Here is a 22,538-nt window from a genome sequence, read left to right as displayed (position 1 = left end):
TGAAATTAGCTACAGCAGGAGCTTCTAGACCGTAGACATCAGCTTCTGCCATGGCTGATCAGGAAAATGTTTTCCTAAGCCTAGATATCAATGGGACAATCGATTCGTGCCTGAATAGTATTATATAGTATCTTTACACACACACACACACACAAAGAGAGAGAGAGAGAGAGAGAGAGAGAGAGAGAGAGAGAGAGAGAGAAACACACACGCACACACATGCACACACACAGATTAAAGATCGTCCCCCAACTTTTTCAAATGCCACTTGTAAGACACTTCAGTAAGAAATTATCCTAAAGCTACCTTGAATCTTGTATGGTGCTATATTCTTGTACACACAAAAATCCACTTACTTTCAAGGGAATCTTGAGCAATGGCCTTCACACACAATATTGTTCAGTGGCAGAAATCATCCTTACCTCCCCCAAATCCTCACATTATCTTTCCCTTCCCTAGGGAAAAAAAAAATGTCTTTCTTGTCCTACAAGAAATCTCAATTTCTGCTCCCTGGGGTGTCGCTTCCTTTTGAATTATGTTGGAAGAACGAACAATCAAATGTCCTTTGGTAGCCTGGAAGGCAATCGCCGACCCTATCTCTCCCACCCCCACCATCTCTCTTATATAATTTATACAGTGGCTCTCGGTGGAATGCGCCCTCTCCCCATCCACTTTGCATCAGGAAGACAGCATCTGCAGCTGTGACCTTGCTCCTTGTAAATAAGGAAACTGAATTCCCCATCCAGGAGAGAACAAATCACTTTGTCTTCTGGATAAATGAGGCAGTCATTAGCCTGTCTTAAGGATGACTTTCTCTTAGGAGAGTCGGGCTGTGGAGCAGTGTTCTAAATCACTTTCGGGCATCTGCATAGTAAATTGAATAGTTTTTCTTCCACTTTGCCGTTCATATACACATCTGAAGGGTAGCAACAAAATGGTTGATAATAGCAGCCAGGTCTACGTTAAATCTCCTTAGCCATCAGCCAGACCAAGGAAGCTAGAGGAGCAAGCAAAACCAAGTAGGAAAACATTGATGATGCAGCCAGCGTTCCTTGAGACACAAGACTGTGTACTTATTGTAAAGGCTGGAGGAGCCAGCAGGGCCAGTTCAGGGCTAGCAGCTCTTACCCTGCCCCAAATGCACACAGGACAAGGAAGAGGAAGACAGGGGAACTGGCTGAACACTCTCACCAGACTGGTGGGCATGCCACAGCCACTCTGTTTAGATGCTTCTGAATAATTCATGCTTCTACCTGCACGATTCAAATAGCAAAGTTAGGGGAAGGTGTTCAAGGTGGCCGCAGGTACATGGCCAAGTAGAGACTGTGCTCGGCATCACTAGACCTCTCTTTCTAGTAACAGAGAACTGACCGTCTATGTGGGAAAGACTTCAGACCTCCACAAACTCCCAAGATGCTTACTGAAAAACAGAAGCACTTTGAATGTCTATTCTCACTACTTTAGCATTAAGAAGGGAGTGAGGAGGGGCAGTGTTAGATTTCGAGAGACCTGCGACATTCGCTCATTCAGCAGTGAGCTTCCGGGCTGAGCTCGGCTTTCGGGCTCCGGGCACTGTCCCGACAGCACCCATCCCTGAGCTGGGGATGCCACAGCAATGATTTAGCACTCAAAGATGTTTGATGCCATGTTGAGACCCATAGCATTCTTTACTGAAGGCTGCCATGCACCAGGAGCCATGCCAACCAGTTTTCAAATATCTCACGTAATTTTCAAAATAAAATAAAATAAAATAAAAAGCTGTGAGGAGACTTGTAACTGACCGACAGAGCGAGACAGCACACCGCCCTGGTACCTTTATCACCTATATCCCCCTCCAGCCTTGTCCATGCAAGGAAATGGTGTGAAGGCACAAAGAGAGTGAATAAACTTTTTTAAAATTTTACTATATTAATTTTAACGAGCATACGCATATGTATACCAAGGAGCTAAGTTACAGGCTATTGGGAGTCACCCAACATGGTTGATGGGAACTGAACCTGGGTCCTCCACAAGAGCAACAAGTGTTCTTGATTGTTCCTCAGCCCACCAAAGTCTACTTTCTGAAGTGAGCTGCACTGAAGAGACGGTGTACTTGGTCTGGTACTCTGCTCTAGGTAATAAGAACCCAGTAAGAGACAGTGTACTTGGTCTGGTACTCCGCTCTAGGTAATAAGAACCCAGTAAGAGATGGTGTACTTGGTCTGGTACTCCGCTCTAGGTAATAAGAACCCAGTAAGAGACAGTGTACTTGGTCTGGTACTCCGCTCTAGGTAATAAGAACCCAGTAAGAGATGGTGTACTTGGTCTGGTACTCCGCTCTAGGTAATAAGAACCCAGTAAGAGACAGTGTACTTGGTCTGGTACTCCGCTCTAGGTAATAAGAACCCAGTAAGAGATGGTGTACTTGGTCTGTTACTCTGCTCTAGGTAATAAGAACCCAGGAAGAGACAGTGTACTTGGTCTGGTACTCCGCTCTAGGTAATAAGAACCCAGGAAGGTGTGAATGGGTTCAAGGAGGGGAAATAGGAGGTGGTTATAGAGACAGACAGACAGACAGTGAAGGTCAGAAATGGGTGCCAGTCTGCCAGGACTGGCAGCCCCTCAAGAAAAAGAGGAAGAAATGTCTGGTCGCATCTTCTAAGTACATGCGTGGTGTACTCTGAGCAGGTGTAGACATCCTCCTGATAAAGGACTGTGTTCACATGCAGTTCATGTGTTACCAAAGAATTTAAGCCAAGAATGCCCACTTCACAGACGTGGAAAGTGGGGCTTAGGAAGCTAGCAATTTATTCAATCACTCCCTTATTGAAGTAGCAAGACCAAAATCTGATTTCAAATTTCTTTTTATAGATATTTTGTCCTTGTTATGAGCAGAGTGTCTAAATCTAAAATAAATAAGCAATAGATGACAAAGTAAAGATAAAAAAGAAAAGCAAGAAAGGAGAAATTACCAAAAAAAAGTATTTGTTTTGGATTTTTTTTTTTGGTATTTTTTTGGGGGGGGGTTCTTTTGACTTTTGCAGAAGAGACTTCTCAGTAGCTTTTGGAACCTGTATTGGAACTCGCTCTGTAGACCAGGCTGGCCTCAAACTCATAGAGATCCACCTGCCTCTGCTTCCCGAGTGCTGGGATTAAAGATGTGCCACCAACACCCAGCTAAATTACAAAAAAAGTAACAGTTAAGTGCCTACAGATTCTTGGCCTTGTAGACATATTCAGCAGGTATCCAGAGACAAGGACCATCACTAGTTAAAATCTGAGATAAATATAAACTTGGTTTGGAAGGACGGAGCAGCTCTCGGTACAGCCTGGTACAATAGTGACGTAAAGGTCTGCAGTGTGCACATTGTCTATTGTGGGTGATACGTACAGGTGGGTGGTTGCTAGGGTGATTATAACAGTGGTAGAGGAAGTGCTTCAGAAGCAGATTCCTAGGTGAAAGGCTGCTGCGTGCTCGGCCATCATAGAAGCAGACGGAAACCCAGAGAGCTGGAGCAAGCGCCTGCTGATTCCGCAGGAGGGTTTAACTGCGCGAGACACAGCAGACCATGCTCTCGAAGCACTGGGATCCTGATCGGACTTCAGTGGGAATGGAACACATGACCGTCACGTTTTGTATTAACTATGGAAATGTTAGCAAGTCTGGGGGTGTCCTCTGCTTTATGCATAAGTTTAAGGGAAGAAAATTAATCCTCAATTAAAACACTGACAACCAGGTATAAAATCCCTACTGTGTTCAACAGGACTGACTTCACCGTAACTTAACTCAGTAACTGAATGCTCTTTGGACTATCTGCAGTTTTTCTTCATTGAATTCTATACTCTAAAAGGATTTTTATTATTTTATTTTTCTTTTTAGTTTGTTTCGTTGTTTGGGTTTTTATTTTTTCTTTCAATTTGTGAGACAAGGTCTTACTATATGACCCAGGCTGGCCTCCCGCCTATGCCTCTCCGGTGCTGGACCAACCGGCTATGCCCACTAGCATTTCTGACTGCATTCCTATCTTGAGAACTTTCCCCCTAAGGTGTCCTCACATTGCTGGACCATAGGTGAGTCCCTGACCTTTTACCAAACTGACACCGAACACTTAGGCAGGATGCCTTCAAATTATATATGAATGGGAGGTAGTGGCTCCACCCCAGTTAGGTGGATTATTCCTCAATTTTTCTGGCTTCTTTAAATTAAAGTTTTAGAGTTGCAGTGTCTCCTGGTTTATTTTTAAAAGTTAAATTCATTTTAACTACCAAACTAATGATCATCATTAACCTGATGCTGGCATCTCCTGCATTCTTCCACTTTATCATGAACTGTGCATATTAAAATGACCTCTGTGTGTGTGTTTTTCTTTCCCAATAGACTCTAAGCTGCTCGAGTAGGTACCTTGTCTTGGTCATATCAACATCATTAGCATCTAGTCCCTGCCAGACCATTAGAGGTTATTAATTAGCGTTGTTCAGAAAAGAGGTCATGCTGTCTGATATTATGTGAATAAATCCTTGAATCAAATTATCTACAGTCAGGTCCTAAGCCCAGCACTGCAGGAGCTCAGACATGACTGGGCACCTCAGATGCCTCTGCTGCATCACAGAGACAGTGCGTCCCTTATAGGATTATTACAAGAATCAAATCAGCAAATACAAAATGTTTATAACAACCAACTGAACTCCTTACAAGTCATTAGTGGTCCCTATGTGTTAGCTGACATTATTGTTAGCTTTGGTCAAATTGGAAGACTGCAAATCTTTCCTGCCTGTAAGCTAACTTATTCCAAAGCAGGTTATGGAGTCTTTAGACCAGTGGTTGAGTAGGAACAATTGCCTGTCCCTCATGGACTGACTTTCTAGCTCCTGCCCGAATTTCAAAAAAAAAAAAAAAAGTGTAGAGGAGGATGAGGAGGTCTGACAGAGGTCAGACACCGCTGTTCAAGACTCATCTTGAACAAGCTGGAATCTCCGGGAGATTGGAGGGCACAGCTCTGTTTGACCTCACCTTGTGGAACTGTGGGGGGTAGATCCGCGCAGCCCCGTAGTTGAGCAGCAGCTGGTAGCAGAGCTCAGGCTGCGCAGCAGGGCGCACGGAGGTGACCTTCAGCACGTACTGGATGGCCGCGCAGCCGTTGATATCCATCATGTTGGCCTCGGCGCCCGCCTCCAGCATCATATGCATAAGCACGTGGTCGCAATTCCAGGCAGCCTTGTGCAGAGGGGACTTGAAGTCGTCGTCGCGGGCGTTGACCTCGGCGTTGTTGTCCAGTAGCATGCGGCAGATGAGGTGGTGCTCCCTGCTGTACTCCTGCTCCTTGAAGCGCAGGGCCCAGTATGTGGCGATGGCCAGCGGGGTCTCCATGTGGGCGTTCAAGCTGTCGACCATGGCCCCGTTCTCCACGTAGAAGGCCGCCAGCTCGGACAGGCCGAAGTGGGCAGCCGTGTGCAAGGGGGTCTCCTCATCCTGGTTGTTGGTTTTCATGTTCACGTTTGCACCTGTGAGGTGAAATGACAGCAGACAATTTAAACATGCGTCTATGGTTATTGTTATTTCATATGCTTGAGCAATACTGTTTTCTCAGGGATTCTCTTTAACCTCTGCCAGCCATGCATGACCCCGGCCCAGCCACAAAGGGCCAAGATGGCCCTAGTGTAAGTCACTCCTGATGCCAACGCTGCCATCTCCCTGAATACCAACAAATGTACCCTGGAAAAGGAACTAACGATCTTTCCCAAAGTCTGGACAAGCACTGCTGGCCTCTAACTCTTCATTCCCAGGTGGATTTGGAAGTAAGTGATCTCTTTCACAAAATATTTTATATCATTATAGTGCCAAACACTGTTTAATACATAATTTCTTTTTGAAATTTGTAAGTTAATTGTTGACAAGCGGTAAAGGAGCTTACCACCAAAGTCTGTCTACTTCCATCGGATGTCTGAGACCCACATGGTCGGACCAGCTATGCCTTTGGAATATAGTAAACACACACATGCACACACGGGCATGCACACGCACGTACGCGCGCGCACACACACACGCACTCACACTTTTTAGAACCAAAAGAGCTAAAGGTCACAGTTTTGCATTGAGAAGTGTAGAAGTTAGCATTATAGAAATAGTCACCAAAAGAGCCAAAACATGGACAATGCTTGACAAAAGTGTTTGATAGATAAATGTTTGTGCTTGGACCGCACCTTAGAAATGATTTCATGCAACCCACTTACTTAGCAGACCAGGAAACCAGCTTGAATTTTATTTTTCTGATAAGAAAATTAGAATGACTAACCTGAGAAAATGAGAAATTTCCTTCTTCGGCTAATTTAAAAAGGTAGACCAAATGACCCTAAGGGTCAGAGTCATAAATAATTCTACTGGAAATTTTTGTAGGTACTTCAAATATAAGTCTGAAGAGACTGTTACTGTTATTAGTGGTGGTGGTGGTAGTGTTATTGTTATTGCTATAACTAGGGTTAACTTGGAACTGATCCATATGCAGCATTGTCATCTCAGTGCGTCTCATACACAGCCTCATGGACCCTCCCGCAGCTCTGTGGTAGCTGCGCTCTCCACCCTGACTTCACAGTTGGGGAAAGTCATCTTTGCGTTAACATTCTGCACAAAGCACACCAAGCTAGTGAGCTTGTGAACAAAAATCTGCAAGAAGGCAGACCGGATTGGGGAAAATCCCTTATTATAATTCTATTCCACCCCATTATTATTTTTCTGCAGGAAACTTTATATCGTTTGCTATACGGAAAACCCAATGTAGTAGAAACACCGTTGCATTTTATAAATTTAAAAATAGTTTTCCCACATGGGTAGTTCCTTCTTGGCTTCATTTACAGCATCCCCTGGTTGTTCAGAATATATTTAAGAAGGGAATTCTCCCACAGGCATGCTCAGTGTCTGGTTAAGGAACCAACTCTCCTGTGAGGTTTCTCCAAGTGTGTGGCTGGGCAGACACTGGGTTCTTCCGGCTTGCAGGAAGCAGGGCTGGAATCAAAGCCATCTTCACTGGGCCTGTGGTCATCAGTATTCTGACTTGGAAGGGTTCTAGGTGAGGTATTCTCTCTCGTCAGATATCTGCTTTTGAGTGAAGTGGAGTAACTACAAATATCTTCCTGGAAGTCGTGTGCAGGGTCACTTCAGCTGCTGGAGAATCTCCAGTAAGAAAAGGAATCAAAGACTCAGGATGAAGTTTTCACAGGCCAACTCAGAGTGAATCACTGCCTTTGTTTTTAAAAAAAACTTGGACATTTACTCTTAACCTTTGACCTCTTGGGATAACTGAATTCATGGCAGAGTCACCTTTCCTAAGCTGAAATTTTTCATTTTTAAACTTGAATTGTGTCTCCAGCAAGAACTTTCCAAAATAATATATAATACTTTTTTTGTTTTAGATTCTTTTCATTTCTCCAAAAAAAATTAGAGCTCAGAAGGGAAACATTGGGGAACCTTTTACAACTACTTTTTAACAGAAAGGTACAATGTATTAGTTTTCAGCAACCTCCATAATAGAACTTAAGAAAGAGAAGTGACTCTTCCTGAGCCCTGAGCCATGAGAGGGCAGTCTGACATCAAGGTGTCTGCAGGGCCATTGCCTCTGGAGGCTCTGAAAGAGAACCCATCTCAGAGATAACCACGGCTGGTGAGCCTCGATGGCCCTTTGCTTGTAGAAGCATCGTGTCTGCTTTGACCCCTGTCACCACATGGCATTATCTGTGTCTTCATGAAGAATGCTACCCACACTGCGGTAGGCTTATCACACTGCAGGGCAGCTTCATGCTGTCCCAGCGATGGCATCTTCAGTGACTCTCTCCAAGCACTGTCACGGGCTGAGTGAGGGAGATTGCGGCCACATGAGGGATGCAATTCAAGCTCATAATATAACAGACGAATCTTGTTACAAAATATTATTGCACAGTTTCAACATTATTGAAATCATATCTCGCTTCAGGAAAGCAAAGACCTCTTTCTGTATCTTCACATCTCTGTCTCTCTGTTTCTGTCCCTTTCTCTTTCTTTTCTTCTCTCTCTCTGGGACAGGGGCTCACTAGTATAGCCCAGGCTTGCTTCTAACTCACAGAGACCAACCTACCTCTGCCTCTTAGTGTTGCTATTAAAGGCATGCACCACCACATCCGGTATGAAAACAGACAGTTCTTGATGTGATGGAGCTCCCTGCCCTCCACTCTCTGCCCAATTAGAACTTCATCCAGCCGGAGGTGACCATAGCTGCTTTATGAACCTGCTCAGATAGGCAAGTCTCTCCATTTCTTTTTAGTCTTACCACTTGTGTGTGGAACTCTAAACCAGATGGTTTGGTTTCTTTTCTGAGTTTGAACACAAGAACCCTAGAGCATATTGTTCTGTTTTGCTTCCTTCACTCAACATTCTGTTGTGAGGTTTGCTGTTCTGTTCCTTTCACTTGCTGTGTCTCTCACATAAGTTATCCCCAGTTTGTCCTTGCTACTAGAGAGAGACATTCCCCATTAAGGCTCTTCCAAACACCGCGGCTGTGGGCATTCCTGCATATTCTTGCATGCCAGTTCTCATGTGCAGGAGTTTCTGTGGCTTCTATTCTTATGAATGGAACAACTCACTATTGAGTAATCATATCTTCAGTTTCATTAAAAAGAGTCAAGTCATGTTGCTGGACCAGCTTATATTCCCATAACTCATGTGTGAGAGTTCTTGCCAAACCACGCTTTCATCATCAATGACGCGTTGATTGAGTCCAGTTCACTGCAATCGCTCTGGTCCATGCACAGTGATTTTTATCATTTTTCCCTCGACATTGAGCAAGTGGTATAATACTTATATTCTTTTTAAAATATTTCTTGTCATAATAATCAATCTGTGACTTTAAATATCATTTAAAAATAACTAAATAATATTCCATGGAGCAAATATGCCTTACTACTGGGTTACTGGACATATGAGATTCTTTTTTTTTCTTCAAAATTTTGATCTTATAAATACCACTACGAGTAATAAGTGTGTGTAAACTTTAGTTTTGCTTCCTTGGAATAAATTCCTGAAAACATAATTATAAATCAGAGACATCTAATGTGTTCCATGTCTTTATGACTTATATTTATGCTTGTCCCATTGGTGCCGTGGGGCAGCTATTGCACCTATCAGTGCTACACATTTCTGAAATTTCATGCTAATTAAGAGGGTAAAAAGAAAAACTCATTTCTTAAAAATTTAGATTTATTTAGCTTGATGTTTTATCTCTCCATAGGGAATGGAATCCAAAAAGTCAGTCCATGTATTAGATCCTGATCCCGCCATTTTCGTGGAAGATAGAGGTTTCTGGCTCTTTCTTTTCTCTCTATCCTGACACCATTCTTTAAGTCTTTGTGCATAGTCCTTTCAAAATAAACATGGTCCAGTGACTATTGCACCACCGTTATCAAACACCCAAGTGGACTCGCTTCCCATGGATCCTCTGAGAAATGCCCACCCACTCTGTTAGTCTCATTTTGAGTCCCTGGCTAAAGCTTTGTAGACAACCTTCACTAAGTCATTCAACTTTTCTTTGATTATGAATATATGCTAATTTTTCCATGGGATATAATTTCATCAGGATAAGTTAAGTGTGCTTCTATGACATTCAAACGCCTGAGGTGTCGAGAGACAGGCGCTCTTTTCTCACTTCCCCTGGCACTGGATGCAGCAGGCAACCCTGGGAATCAAATGTCCTCTGTTTGCTCTCTCAGGACGTCCAGTCTAACCAGTGCTTCTCCATCATGATATGGCGCCTCCTTAACCAAATGACACGTGGCTATTTCTCGGGGACAAATAAACTGGAAATCTACTTGTGGACTTTTCACCACACAAAGCGGAGAGTAACTTTGTTTCTTCCGTACAATGGGACACTTTTCCTTGATAAAAGGCAATGAAATGCTGATGTATTCTCACTGTGTCACACTGATTCAAGAAACATTACCCCGAGTGAGAGACGTTGGTTATAGATTGTGTGAGCCCATTCATTTGTCAAGTCCCGAGGAGACAAGAATGTAGAAACAGGAAAGAGGTTAGTGGTTGCATCTGAGCAGAAACTGGAGGACAATAAAGTGATGGCTGAGAAATACAGCGCAAGTTTCTGGCTGGGTGGTGGTATGTTCCAAACTTGACTGTGGTGGCGGCTGCATAACACTAATCTATTGAGCCCCTGTTGTGTATAAGTTCCGCTCTAGCTTCTAGGAATACGGTTTACCAAATTAGATAAGGGAAGCTTTGTTGACTTTGTATGTGAGGGAAGAAATGGGCTAAAATGTTTACCCATGCTCAGCCCGGTGAGGAAGAATAAGACTGAGTGAGCAATGGAAAACTGTGAGGGATGCAGAGGTGTCTGTCATGGGTGCCTAGGGATGTGTTGTGGTGTGCGGGGGAAGTAAACCTACAAGTTCACGGTGAAAGCACTTCAAGCCAAGGAAGCCAGAAAGCCGAAGGTCCTGCACTACAGTAAGTTATGCCCACAGAACATGAAGGAAGCCAGCACCAAAGAGACAAAAGTAGGGAGTACCAGGTGGGAAATAGTGAAGAACCAGGATCAGTTGGAGATGAACCAGTCACGCCCACCTTTGTTCCTCTTTATCACTTTGGTTGTCTGGGTGGAGGGAAGCACCAAAGTAAGACATTAATGGGCTCTAGTATGGTATTCAGGAGCAAGCACTTTGTTTGGAGTTGGTTGACCGTGGAGGTTATAATCTGACGAGGTCCTGGTGGAAGAGATTTTAGAGGAAAGGCAAGAGCCATTGTGGGATACAAAAGCAAGGCAACAAAGATGCCTGCAGGGTCTTCCCTGAGAGCAACTGCACAAACGGTCACTTACTGAGACAGGGTAGCTGTGGAGGAGGAAGCAGTTTCCTTCTTGTTGTGTTGTTTGACATTATTATTAACTATCCAGGGGTGATGAATTATACATAGTGGGGTAGAAGGTTCTGGATGACCCGGAAGAGGGCCAGGCTGGGAAATCTCAAGTGAACACCACTGGATGGTTTGGAAACCATGGGACTGGATGGGCACAGCCTCACTTGAATGTTACAGACAGAAAGCCTTGCATGTTCACACTGACAGGACATTGCCAGAAAGAGATGCAGTCCACGGTGCTGAGCACAGGCCAGCAAAGGAGGCACAAACCGGCTCAAACCAGCCCAGCCGGTGCTCCTCGTGGACTCAATCACAGTTGCCTGTTCTCAGAGAAGCCTTCCTACTGAAGAGTAACTGCGGTTTGTTTTCTTCAGCCATGCTGAATACAGGAGGCAGAGATAACAAACTAGCTCCCCGCATCTCCTGAAGCAAATCTTTCTCATATCAAGGCTTATCTGGCCAGCTCCTCACAATATTGCCTCTCATCCCCTGGGAGGCAGATGTTTTTTAAACAACCCATGTTTATTTATCATTTTGTTTATTTTCAAGTCACTGAACCTGGAAGAGAAGATGTCTTTCCAGATGCAGCCATCTTAGGTTTACTTCATTTTCTTTTATCTTTTTAATTCCAAAACCACTGATTAAAATCGAGCAAAGTAACCATGGATAAGAGTAAATAGCTCAGACTTGGGGGGAAGGGGACCATTATTACACAATTTTGCCTTAGTCTGGTAGGGCACATGAAGTGAGACCGTATCTGTGCTTGAAGCTGTTGAAACGGTATCTTCCCGGGGGAAAAGGACGCGATCATTGTCGTTCAACTGGAAAAGAGGCTGAGGCTAATCCAGAGGAATTCATTTTCATAGTTATGAACTTGAAAACACAAAATATACAGACTTCTTCCTTCACCAAGAGGCATAGCTCACTGTGAAAGGAGGCGTGTCCCAGTTCCAGAGACAATACTGATGGCCATGCCTGCACCTCCCCATATCGGACAGGGTGCACTATGGTCTGAAGCCTACGAGGAGGGACACCGAGGTAGCAGAAAGCATCACATGAGAAGGGTTCCCTTCTCAGAGGGAGCAAGAGAAATAAAATCTTGGATTAAAAAAAAAAATCTGTCTCTGGTGGGGCCAGTCCTTGACAATGAGCAAGGGGTCCAGTAGTCCAGAAGCAGCACCTGGTGTCTTCCTACACCACTGCCTTGTGAGAAATCTGCTTATCCTGAGGAAGTTTAGAAACAGCCATGACTCTGAAAAAACAAGAGTATAGACTTCTCCCTTTACCAGGGACACAATTCTGGTGTTTTGGTTTGGTTTGGTTTGGTTTTTGCGATCAGTTTCTCTCTCTCTCTCTCTCTCTCTCTCTCTCTCTCTCTCTCTCTGTGTGTGTGTGTGTGTGTGTGTGTATACGTGTGTTTTTTTTTGTGTGTGTGTGTGTGTGTGTGTTACTGGAGATAAACTTAGGTCATCAATACCAACAACAAGCACTCTAACTGGTTACATTTAGCCTTCTTCTTTTTTTTTTTTTTTGAACTTTTTATTTTGAGACAAAGTTTCACTGTGTTGCCCAAGCTGACCTTAAACTCATTCACATGGTAGACCTAAGTGATCTTGAATTTGCGGTCCTTCTGCCCCAGCCTGGGATTACAGACATGTGACACCAGCCTCAGCTAGAAGAGGACCTTGGAGACATTCCTTCCACTAGTACAATTTGGGAGGCTTGCAGCTGTATGGCCCCAGGCTCCCAATGTGTGATGGGGAAAACTGAGACCCCTAACAAGTCCTCTGTAGGAATGGTGCCAATGCTTAGGCAAAATAGAAGGATAGAAGGTGGCGGTTAGTTTCCTATCACTGTCGTAGCAGACTGCCGCAAATGAAGTGGCGTGTCACGGCACAAATGCGTTATCATGTAATTCTATGGGCCAGAAATTAGACACATATCTCAGGGGAAGTGGTGGTTAATTTTATGTGTCAACTCGGCGGGGCCATGATGCCCAAATATTTTATCAGATACCATTCTAGATGTTTCTGTGGAGGTGTTTGTTTTAGTTGTTAACTTGTTTGGTTATGACACAAAATAGTGGGTTTCATTATGACACATACACACAAATATATATGTATATATGTATACATGTAAGAATATATGTATATGTGTAGGTGTATGTATATGTAGTTATATATGTGTATGTGCAGGTATATATGTATATATGTAAGTATATATGTATATATGTGAGTGTATGTGTATATATGTAAGTATATATATAAGTAGTGCATATAGGTAAGTATTCTTACGTATAGTGTATGTATACCTGAATAGTGCCATATGAAATATACATATATATTTACATATATACACATACATGTACATCATTATCCCTTGTTCATATCCCCCAAGATCATGTCCTTCTCTTCTTTCCCAGCTGGTTCACATCTTCTCCCCCCAAAAGTCCTTTTCTGCTTTCCTGTACGTATGGTACTCACACATATATTCTTCACACTTGAAGTCAACAACTTGCCTTTTTCCGGGCTCCCATTACTCCCTTGTTTCCCTGTGTGAACGTAATCTGGGAATGAGGTTCCCATTTGAATCCGTGGACTCTGACTGAAGACAGGCTGTCTTTCCAGCCTTCAAGAATGGATCCACTCTGATGCCTGCTGCTCCTTCCCGAGCCTGCCTCAGGTGGAAAGCAGGGGGGGGGGGGCTGATTTACACAAACCCTCATGTTTCGGTTGCACTAAGCCTGGCAACATTACTTTAAGCCAGCATTTTCCAAATTCTGTTCCGGGACACATTAGTGCTGTGCGGTATATTAAAAAGAACTCTACGATTAAATAAATGTGGGCAACTTTTCTGTGCAACTTTGTACAGCTGTACCCAAGGTTAACACTCACAAGATCCGAGCAGTCTTGTGCAGAGGGAAGCCGTATTCTTCCAGAACTTCCCCAAGGCTATTAAATCAGCAAGCCCTCTACAGTGTGCTAACACTGTAGCTAACTAACAGGACTAAAGTTGATTTTGAATATAGCTGACTTCGGAGAAGATATTCCTGGATGGAAGCAAAGATGCTATACCGGTCCCACATAGAAGGAAAACCCCAGGTGTGATGCGTGATCTCTCGCAGCTGTGGGGGCCTCGGAGGCCTCTTTAGTCACTGCCTCCGGTACCCTATAGTCGCTTGGCCTAGTGACGGTGTCTGCACTTATAGGTGAGAAATAAGAATCAAAGCCCTGTTTTATGCAACTAATGAATAAGAGTTGAGATTTTAACTCAGGAAACCTTACTGCAGAACTTTATTCGTAGGAATTACTTTGGGGTTTATTTTTTTTACAACCAAGGTAGGTATGTGCCCACTGCCCATCCCAACCCAAGAGGAAATGTTAGCAAAAGAGGAAGAGAAAGTGCTAAAGAACTGAGTTTTCCCCTTATGGAAGCTCCGGAGAATAGAGTTCCCTGATGCTACAGGCTATGGTGGAAACAAACTTTCTGAACAGGGCACCCGCAAAGTCAGGGCAATCCAAGACTAGTTTACCTTACGGGCAGCCCTCACTAGCAAAGGTGAGACAGCGCCACCTACTGAGCAGCCAAGGTACAGTGCACTGAGGTCAGGCTATTAGTACCACCTGGTTGTTACTAGTATTTATCCACAGCTGTTTTAAGTCTTTAAAGGAAGATAATACAGCTAACCTCATGAGATATGTGAAGGTTAAGGAAAGCGTGGATAAAATTCCAGGTGTGCTACAAGGCACCACATATGATAACTTTTTTTTTTAAGGCATCGCTGAACTCTGTAGCCCAGCTTGGTCTAGAGCTCACCATCGTCATGATTCAGCTCGCCATGCGTGGCATTGCAGGTATGTGCCAACAAACCTAGATTTATTACAATTACTATGAGGTCCATCCCGCCTTATTGTCTGAGTTTCTGCCCTGCCAGGTTTCTGCAATCGTCAAGTCCCAAAGAAATCACGCAGAGGTCTACAATAGTTATAAAACTGGTTAGCCCATTAGCTCAGGCTTCTTATTAACTCTTACAACTTATTATTCTTGTCTGTATTAGCCACGTGCCTGGTACCTTATTTGGTGAGGCAATCACGTCTTGCTTCTTCTGTGGCTGGGTCAGGACTGCTGATCAGGACTTCCTTCTTCCCAGAATTTTTCTGTTTTCATTGACTTACATCTACTTCCTGTCTGGTTGTCCTGCCTACACTTCCTACCTGACTATTAGCCAATCAGCATTTATTTAAAATATAATTGACAGAATACAGACCATTGTCCCACATCACTGCCTTTTCTCAAGGTTCTTTTTATTTTCTCTATATTAATTCAACCTTCTTATAGAGAGCAAATTTTCTTTCTATGTTTACCATGCCACTTCTTAGCTGAGCCTGGCCCTTTAATTGGAGATGTGTTTGGGGGGCTATCAAACTCCCTAAAGTCACAGTGAACAATGGCCAGGGAGGCTGTGTTCAGAGTGTTTCTTAGTGGTGTTTTCTAGGATCTCCTCTCATTGCTGGGGAAATGATTTGTCTCAGAAAAGGCAGTGTCTGTTCTTCTTCAGGGCCCACAGGTTTTCCAAAGAGTAGAAACGTATTCGGAGCTGCCGTGTGCCTGATGCTTTTGCCATTTTCCCTCCTGGTGAGTTTTCTCACTTAGATGAATAGAAAGCCAAGAAGAGAACCTCACGATCTTGTTGATTTAACCATTGCCTCCCAATCTGAGCCCTTGAGCCCCGGTGGAACTGTTTAGATTATCTTCTGTAAGCCATTGCTTGCAGAGGGTACAAAGAAAACACTGCCTTGCTGTTCCCAAATCTCATATCTTTTTGCTAAATGGTGTATAAAATGTTCACAGGATAATGAGATCCAGGCTCTTTTAAGCAAGAGAAAAATTATAGAAGTGTTGATGGGGAAAAGTAAAGTGGTGCACGGCCAAGAAAATGGAGTTCCTTAAGCTCTGGCTCTGATAACACGCGCAGGCTGTAAGCTTGGAAAGGAAGCTGCATGTGGCTACTGAACCAGATGGAGAAGGAAACTGGACACTGGTGGGAGGACCCTCACTGGACCTCTGAGAAGGCTGGGGACTGCTGTGGACAGCATCTCCCAGCCTGTGCTTGAGAACACAGCCTGGAATAGCCTTGTAGGGAAAGACAAAATAGTGAGCGATTGGAGTTTTAAAGGATAAAACTTAACAAAAAAAAAAGCAACTGAGTAACAGGTGAGTTTAGAGGAGGGAGCTGTGTGCCCCAAAGGGCTGATTCTACGGCTCAGAGCACTGCAGCATCTCCTCGCTGGAAGCCAGAGTTCTCCTTGAGCCCAGCTGTTTCTGTTACTTAATGTCTCGCAATTCCTTCTTGCTGGAAGCAGAAATTTGGAAATGGAAAAAAGTGGTGCTTTTAATTACAGAGTTTAATTTTAAGAAAAATGAAGGGGCCGGGTGGTGGTGGCGCACGCCTTTAATCCCAGAACTCAGGAGGCAGAGGCAGGTAGATCTCTGGGAGTTCAAGGCCAGCCTGGTCTACAAGAGCTAGTTCCAGGACAGGCTCCAAAGCTACAGAGAAACCCTGTCTCGAAAAAAAGAAAAAAGAAAAATGAAGGAATGGATTTCTACTATAACTTCTTCAGTCACTTTCCTCACTTAACTTTGCTTGTATTGTTACAGAAAATCAGAAGCCCAGGTGAAGGCATTATCCTATTCAAAAGGAAAAAATTGTTCTCTCTTGGGCTGGAGAGATGGCTTAGAGGTTGGGAGCACTGATTGTTCTTCCGGAGGTCCTGGGTTCAGTTCCCGTACAACAGTCTGTGGTAAAATCTCGTTCCCTCTTCTGGCCTGTGGGCACACATGCAGGCAGAATACCATAAACAAAATGGATAAATAAATAGAAAAATAAAAAAATTGTTCTCTCTTAGGGGAGTCTACTTACAAAACTGGGTCTTAGGTGTGCTAGGCAATGCGAAAGTGAGGGCAAACTGCTTTGGGGGGCTACAGAAATATCAAGTATGTTTCCTGTCTTTTAATTAAGCACGCTTACTAGCCCCAGTGCCTTCTCAAACTCAGGAAAAGCCTTGCAGAACACCTCCCGGTCCTTGACTCTTTTCAAGCTACTGGGACTCCAATTTAAGAGTCAGGCTTCCCAGATCGTGCCAAGAGAGCACAAAGTTTCTGTGGACCTCTTTCCTCAGCCCACTGTCTCCAAAGGGGAGCGACACACAGTTCGCAGCAAGCACAGTAGGACCAGCAAATAGCACTGGCCTGCCCAGGTGAGACAGGCTGGGTAAACCTTTAACTTCTCTGGGTTTCTGGCTTCTCATCTATAAGATGGGGAAAATAATGAGCACTTCACACGGTTGTCAAAGGATTAAATGAGACATTTTATGCTTAAGTATCTGACATACCCACACTGAACGTGCTTAATATACATTATTTTCCTTTCCATTTCCCCTCCATGTGCGTGTACACTGGCAACATCCATCTCTTTTATGTATAGAGCTGATGCTGTTAACTTTATTAAGCAAGCCTTTTCCATTAAGCGTTTATTCTTATTCATTAGCTTGCAGGACTGGCACACAAAGATATTAAATTATTTACTCAAGTTTAATGAATGAAATTGAAAACCTTTTTCCCCTGCTTAACACGAATGTGCCCTTTTCAGTATGCAGAGCCTTGTTGCATTTATTCAGAAGCTATTGCTAAGTACTTAGTTTGGAACACAGGATTAATGAGCCCGGAGACATGGCGTTGGTCACCATGGCGACTGAACCAGCTTTCCTCTGTTCCGAGCTCAAACAACCAATGAGGGATGCTTAGCTCTGGCCTTCAGTGTGTCGCTGGGTGTTCTTTTTCATATATCTGACTCACCTCTGCTGCTTCCAATTACTCCTTAATACCCCTGGAGAAAATAAATAAATAAAAAAGAATATCCCTGGTTCTTTAGGGTTGGGCTTCTTCAGCTGCTCCACCTCACCTCTGCCTGAATACATTCCTTTCCCCCTCGGCTTCCGCAGATTCAGACACCTGAGTCACATTATTTTTCAGTACGTAAATGCCTGCCGTTCTTGTGGGCGTCTAACAAATGCAGCTGCCCAGATGCCCTGGTCTCTCAGGCTTTGGATCTTACTCCTGTCGGATGGTGACTTTCCCTCCCTCTGACTCCTACTCACGGTCAAGCCTGGACTGAGTCATGGATGAGACTGGTGGCCTCTGGCAATCACCAAGTCACCCGTCCAAACCTCTGACGTCGGTTATCATTACATCTTGCTTTTTATTCGCTGTAACCACTCTGGGAGATTGTTCACTCTTCCCCCACGTTCTCTTTGTCCATTCGGAGTCCCTTATTCTCAGTCCGTCCCCTACAGATAGCTCTGCATCCTGCCATTACAATTCCTCTACTGCCAAAACTTTAAAGTCCCTGCCCTTCATCACAGCATCTGTGTATGCTGCCTGCCGGTGGCACTGCTCTGGAGGGACCTGAGATCCGTCCTCATGACACAAGTAGACGTTATTCAAAGAATTAAGAAAATACAAGTACCATTTTTTAAAAAAAACATATTCTATAAGACTACAGCAATGTCCTATGGAGATATAACCATGTCCTATGAGACTATAGCAATGTCCTAATAACCGTGTCCTATGGGGATATAGGACATAGCATGTGTTTTAACCCCACTCTTGGAGAATGGCCTGCAGAGTGGAAGGCTGTTTTCAGGTCTCACGCAGGAGCAGATTTTGGCACAAAGGTGGGGGTAATATCCCAGAGTGCTAGTGTGTCTACTGCATTTGCACTCCCTGCGGCCCACCGCCTAGAATACTGGCAACTTGACGTCGAAACTCTAGGAAGATGCCAGTTACATTTTTCCTTTAGGGAAACAAACAAACAAACAAAAACAGCCTCAAACTACTAATCTAGCCAACTTCACTAAAGTGAGTGAAGCTAATGATTAACAAACTTCCTCTGATGTCAATCACTCCATCTTAGATGCAGGGAGACAGTCAAAGGTTCTAGGACAACCCGGAGAGTCTGGAGCAAATCTTGCAGAAAGCAAGCACAGAGGTAAAGACCTGTAGGATGGGAAAATAGCTCAAAGCAGTCACAGGAGCAGGGCAGAAAGCTAATATTCCAATGACAGCAATTTACAAAAGAGGACATAAAGAAAGCTGAAAAGAATTCATGCGGAAAAGCATTCAGGGGCATTTCCCAGAATGGACAGAGAAGCATTGTGGGAGTTAGAAGGACCCAGGAAAGTAGAGGAGAAGACGTGTACCGAAGTAGACCTTTGGGGAATTTCGGATAAAGGGAAGAAAGAAAACCCTGGAATCTCCAGGAAAAAAATATCATAGGTCCAAGTAAAGGTTGAAAAATAAAATGGCTTCCGGTTGTGCAGCTACATCCTGAAAAGCAGAGGCTGTGGAGGAATGCTTTTATCGTGCTAGAGGGAGTAATTATGAACCTGGGCTTCTCTGCCAATCAAGGAAGCATAATTGCCCTGAGTGGTGTTTATTATCACCAGCATGATTTCTCAGCACTCTCGTTATGGATATGACAGCTCAAAAAGCGACAAACTGAGATCATTTGGGGAGGGGAGCTCTGCCCTAAGAGAAGAGAGAGGCCAGGATGGCGAGGAAAGGTCCCTGGGATGACGGTGGTTCCCAGACCAATTGAAAGATCTGGAAGGGATTTTTTTTTTATTCCCCAGGAAATGAAGTTGATTAAAATATTCACTGGGTTAAATATTTTTTAAACTTAGAGCAAAAATGGGCTTAAAATTCCAGTGAGTATATAGAAATCTAAGCAAAAAAAAAGATTAAATAATGATTTTTAAGATATTTTTATCCTGGTAAAGCTCTTTGTGGTTATAATGTGACTACTTTGGTAACCTAGGAAGAGGAAAGGGCCTATTGCAGACAGGCATCCCCAAAGGAGGGAAGACATATCCTCATCATGCCAGTATAGCCTTCATTACCTCGAAACGTACATTGCCACATCTTTTCTGTTTTTATACATAAATAAATTGTAGTCATTCGGCAATATATAAGCACCAGACCAATCAAACTAGAGAAGTAAAAGCAGTGACCTCCAAGGAACAAAGTAATCGGGGTACCGCATCCCTCATAACGAGCCTTGAGTAGAATGTCTTAATATTTTCCAGATAGCTTGTTCCTTCCATCTCTTTCATTGCACACATCTTCTGGGTTTCTTTAATTGCTTGTGATATTAGCAATCGCCTTCTGCTACTACAGTTTCTTATTTCTAGTATGTAGAAAGTCGGTTGATTTGTAGTAGAATGGTTAGAAATGCAGAACAAATGCTAGCTCAGTTATGAGTTCTAACCATTCAGCGGTGGATCATCTCAGGCTTTCTTATGTGGACAAACAGAACAAATGCTAGCTCAGTTATTAGTTCTAACCATTCAGCGGTGGATCATCTCAGGCTTCCTTATGTGGACAAACACAACTACGTCAAATGATGCCAGTTTTTCTCCTTCTCTTTGCTTGTCATTTATTTATTCCTCTTTTCTCTTTAGGCTGAGACACCCCCCTCCCACCAGGACGGAGCTGAAGAGATCTAGGCTGGATTCTTGAAAGAGGATGCTTTGGAGGTCCACCACTGAGGCATCATAGATTTCCCACCGTCCTGCTGAAGCCTATATTTTACAAAGTGTGGGATGATTCCCCACTAAGGATACAGTGGGGCTGGGGAAACTGGTGTCTGCTGGGTCTGAGATAGGGACCACCAACTTATTTCAATTCTCTCATTCAGTCCAGGAGACGAGGTGAGAGAAGGCAGCGTTCGGAAGACAAGGCAATTCAGAGATATCCTCTGCCATCTGATGGGGGAAAGGCTCTGAGCAGGGGGCAGTCACAAATGTCCATCACCTATAATCTACTCTTTCTGCTTTTTGTACAGTGAGAGATTTTTCCTTTTGTGTGTGTGTTGTTGTTGTTTTTTAAAAATTTTTGATGGTGACATAATTTCCTTTAAAAATAATTTTAACAAATAATGTCAACCTAAAGGAAAAATTAAATTTGAATTGCCTAGGTATAGTTGCAATACAAGAAAAGCGGTAAGCATCTTCGGAGTGGCCTGCAAAGTGGATGAAGTGGCCAGATTCCTGCTGCCACAGTGCACAGCACAAGCAATGGAAGGTGAGCAGCAGTGAGTCAGGGAGAAAGACATCCACCCAGCAGGTGTGTGCCCGTTTCCTTTCTAAAGGCAGGGTCTTCTTTACATTGCCCCATGCTACGTTCGGTTAGAAGCCATTTGAATTTTTATAGCTTTCCTCAGGTAAATTTTCCTCCTCCTGTCGGGATTTGCTTCACGTAGCATAAAGCAAGCAATGCTCACTTTTCTCTTAGGGAAGAGGATAGATAGAAATAAAGTACTGCTTAGGAGCCAGCCAAACCTGACCTGAATCTCTTTATTCATAGGGAAATGCGGGAAGCAAAGAACAGACATTTTCGCTGAGGTAAATAAGCCCTCTCAACTGATGAACGCCATTATACTAATACCAAAGGAAACAAAGGCCAGAAGATGGCGGCATTAAGTAGGAAGGCAAACAGAAAATAGCAGGCAAAATCCAGCGTGGGACAAAGCCCGCTGCACAACAGTGAGAAAAAAAAAATCAGGGTGAAATCCTTTAAGAGAAAATTGCATGCAATTTTTCGGACTCAATTAGCCTTTTCCTCAAAGAGCCCATTAACTAGCAAATGGAATTGCATCGGTTTTCAGTTGCCATGGTACTGCTTCTTCTCCAATGCACTTCTCTGGTCCTGAGCTCCACGTTAGCCTGCCTGATTGTCCTTGCTTGTCTCAACTCCCTCTGTCTAGTCCTAAAGAGATGTGTGTGTGACTTCTTCCCCAAAAACCCTACAACATAATCTCAGGAGGACAGAATCCAGCCCTCTGCTGAATCCCCTGGAGACCAGGGGTGTGAAACTGACCAGGGCTCCCTTTCATTAGCTGTGAACATGACAGTTTGCACTAATTCTCGGCTAGCGAGGGCAGCCATGTATACTCGGGGCTCCTGGAGCTGGACTCTTGATCAAGGGCTGATTGGCAAGTGCTACCCCCTGGGCTGAGAACATAAAGATGCCCAGAAAGACACACAGGTCCCTCAGTCTTCCAGAACCTCCAGACAAGAGGACTGACCCACAAGCACCCGCTTCTCCTTCATCCAAAGAAACGGAAAACAAACACAAAAACAAAAACCCAAAGACAGAAACAAAACCTCCCCAATTACGCCATTTTCAATTCTGCTTTTCCATTGATTCCTATTTACCAGGTATTGTACTTCAGAATAGGTAGAGAGGCAAAGCTCAGGTGGGAAAACGGTGTGTGAGGTCCCGCACTCATAACCGCATGCCCTGTAATCCCGTAACTCAGGGGTAGAGGCAGGGGAAACAGAGCTTCAAGGCCATCCTGGGCTCCATACTAAGGACAGCTTGGCTTACCTGAGACAACAAGCACAAAGTCATAAAACCAAGGGTCATTAGGTTAATTATAGACGCGCCTTTAAAAAAAATTACTTAGGGGCAGAGAGATGGTTCAGATGGTTCATGATGAACCCGCACGACGGAAGAAGACAACTGTCTTCCAAAAGTTGCTCGCCGCGGTCTACACAATAACAATATGAAACATGTTAGCATGTACACACACATACACACACACGCACACACA

The 22,538-nt window shown here is 43.9% G+C and overlaps 1 protein-coding gene across 1 annotated transcript in view; it reads right to left on the bottom strand.

Annotated features, from left to right (window-relative positions):
• Positions 1 to 22,538, bottom strand: part of Asb4 (ankyrin repeat and SOCS box containing 4) — a 41,216-nt gene that overhangs the window by 5,530 nt on the left and 13,148 nt on the right. Inside the window, exon 3 of the mRNA XM_075953704.1 lies at positions 4,991 to 5,481. Coding sequence (XP_075809819.1) covers positions 4,991 to 5,481 — 491 coding nt within the window. The remainder of the gene's footprint in view (positions 1 to 4,990; positions 5,482 to 22,538) is intronic.

The sequence above is a fragment of the Microtus pennsylvanicus genome, chromosome 19 (assembly GCF_037038515.1).
Source record: "Microtus pennsylvanicus isolate mMicPen1 chromosome 19, mMicPen1.hap1, whole genome shotgun sequence".
NCBI lineage: Eukaryota > Metazoa > Chordata > Mammalia > Rodentia > Cricetidae > Microtus > Microtus pennsylvanicus.
Note: the sequence above shows the minus strand (reverse complement) of the source record. Positions and strands in the feature narration are given on the sequence as shown.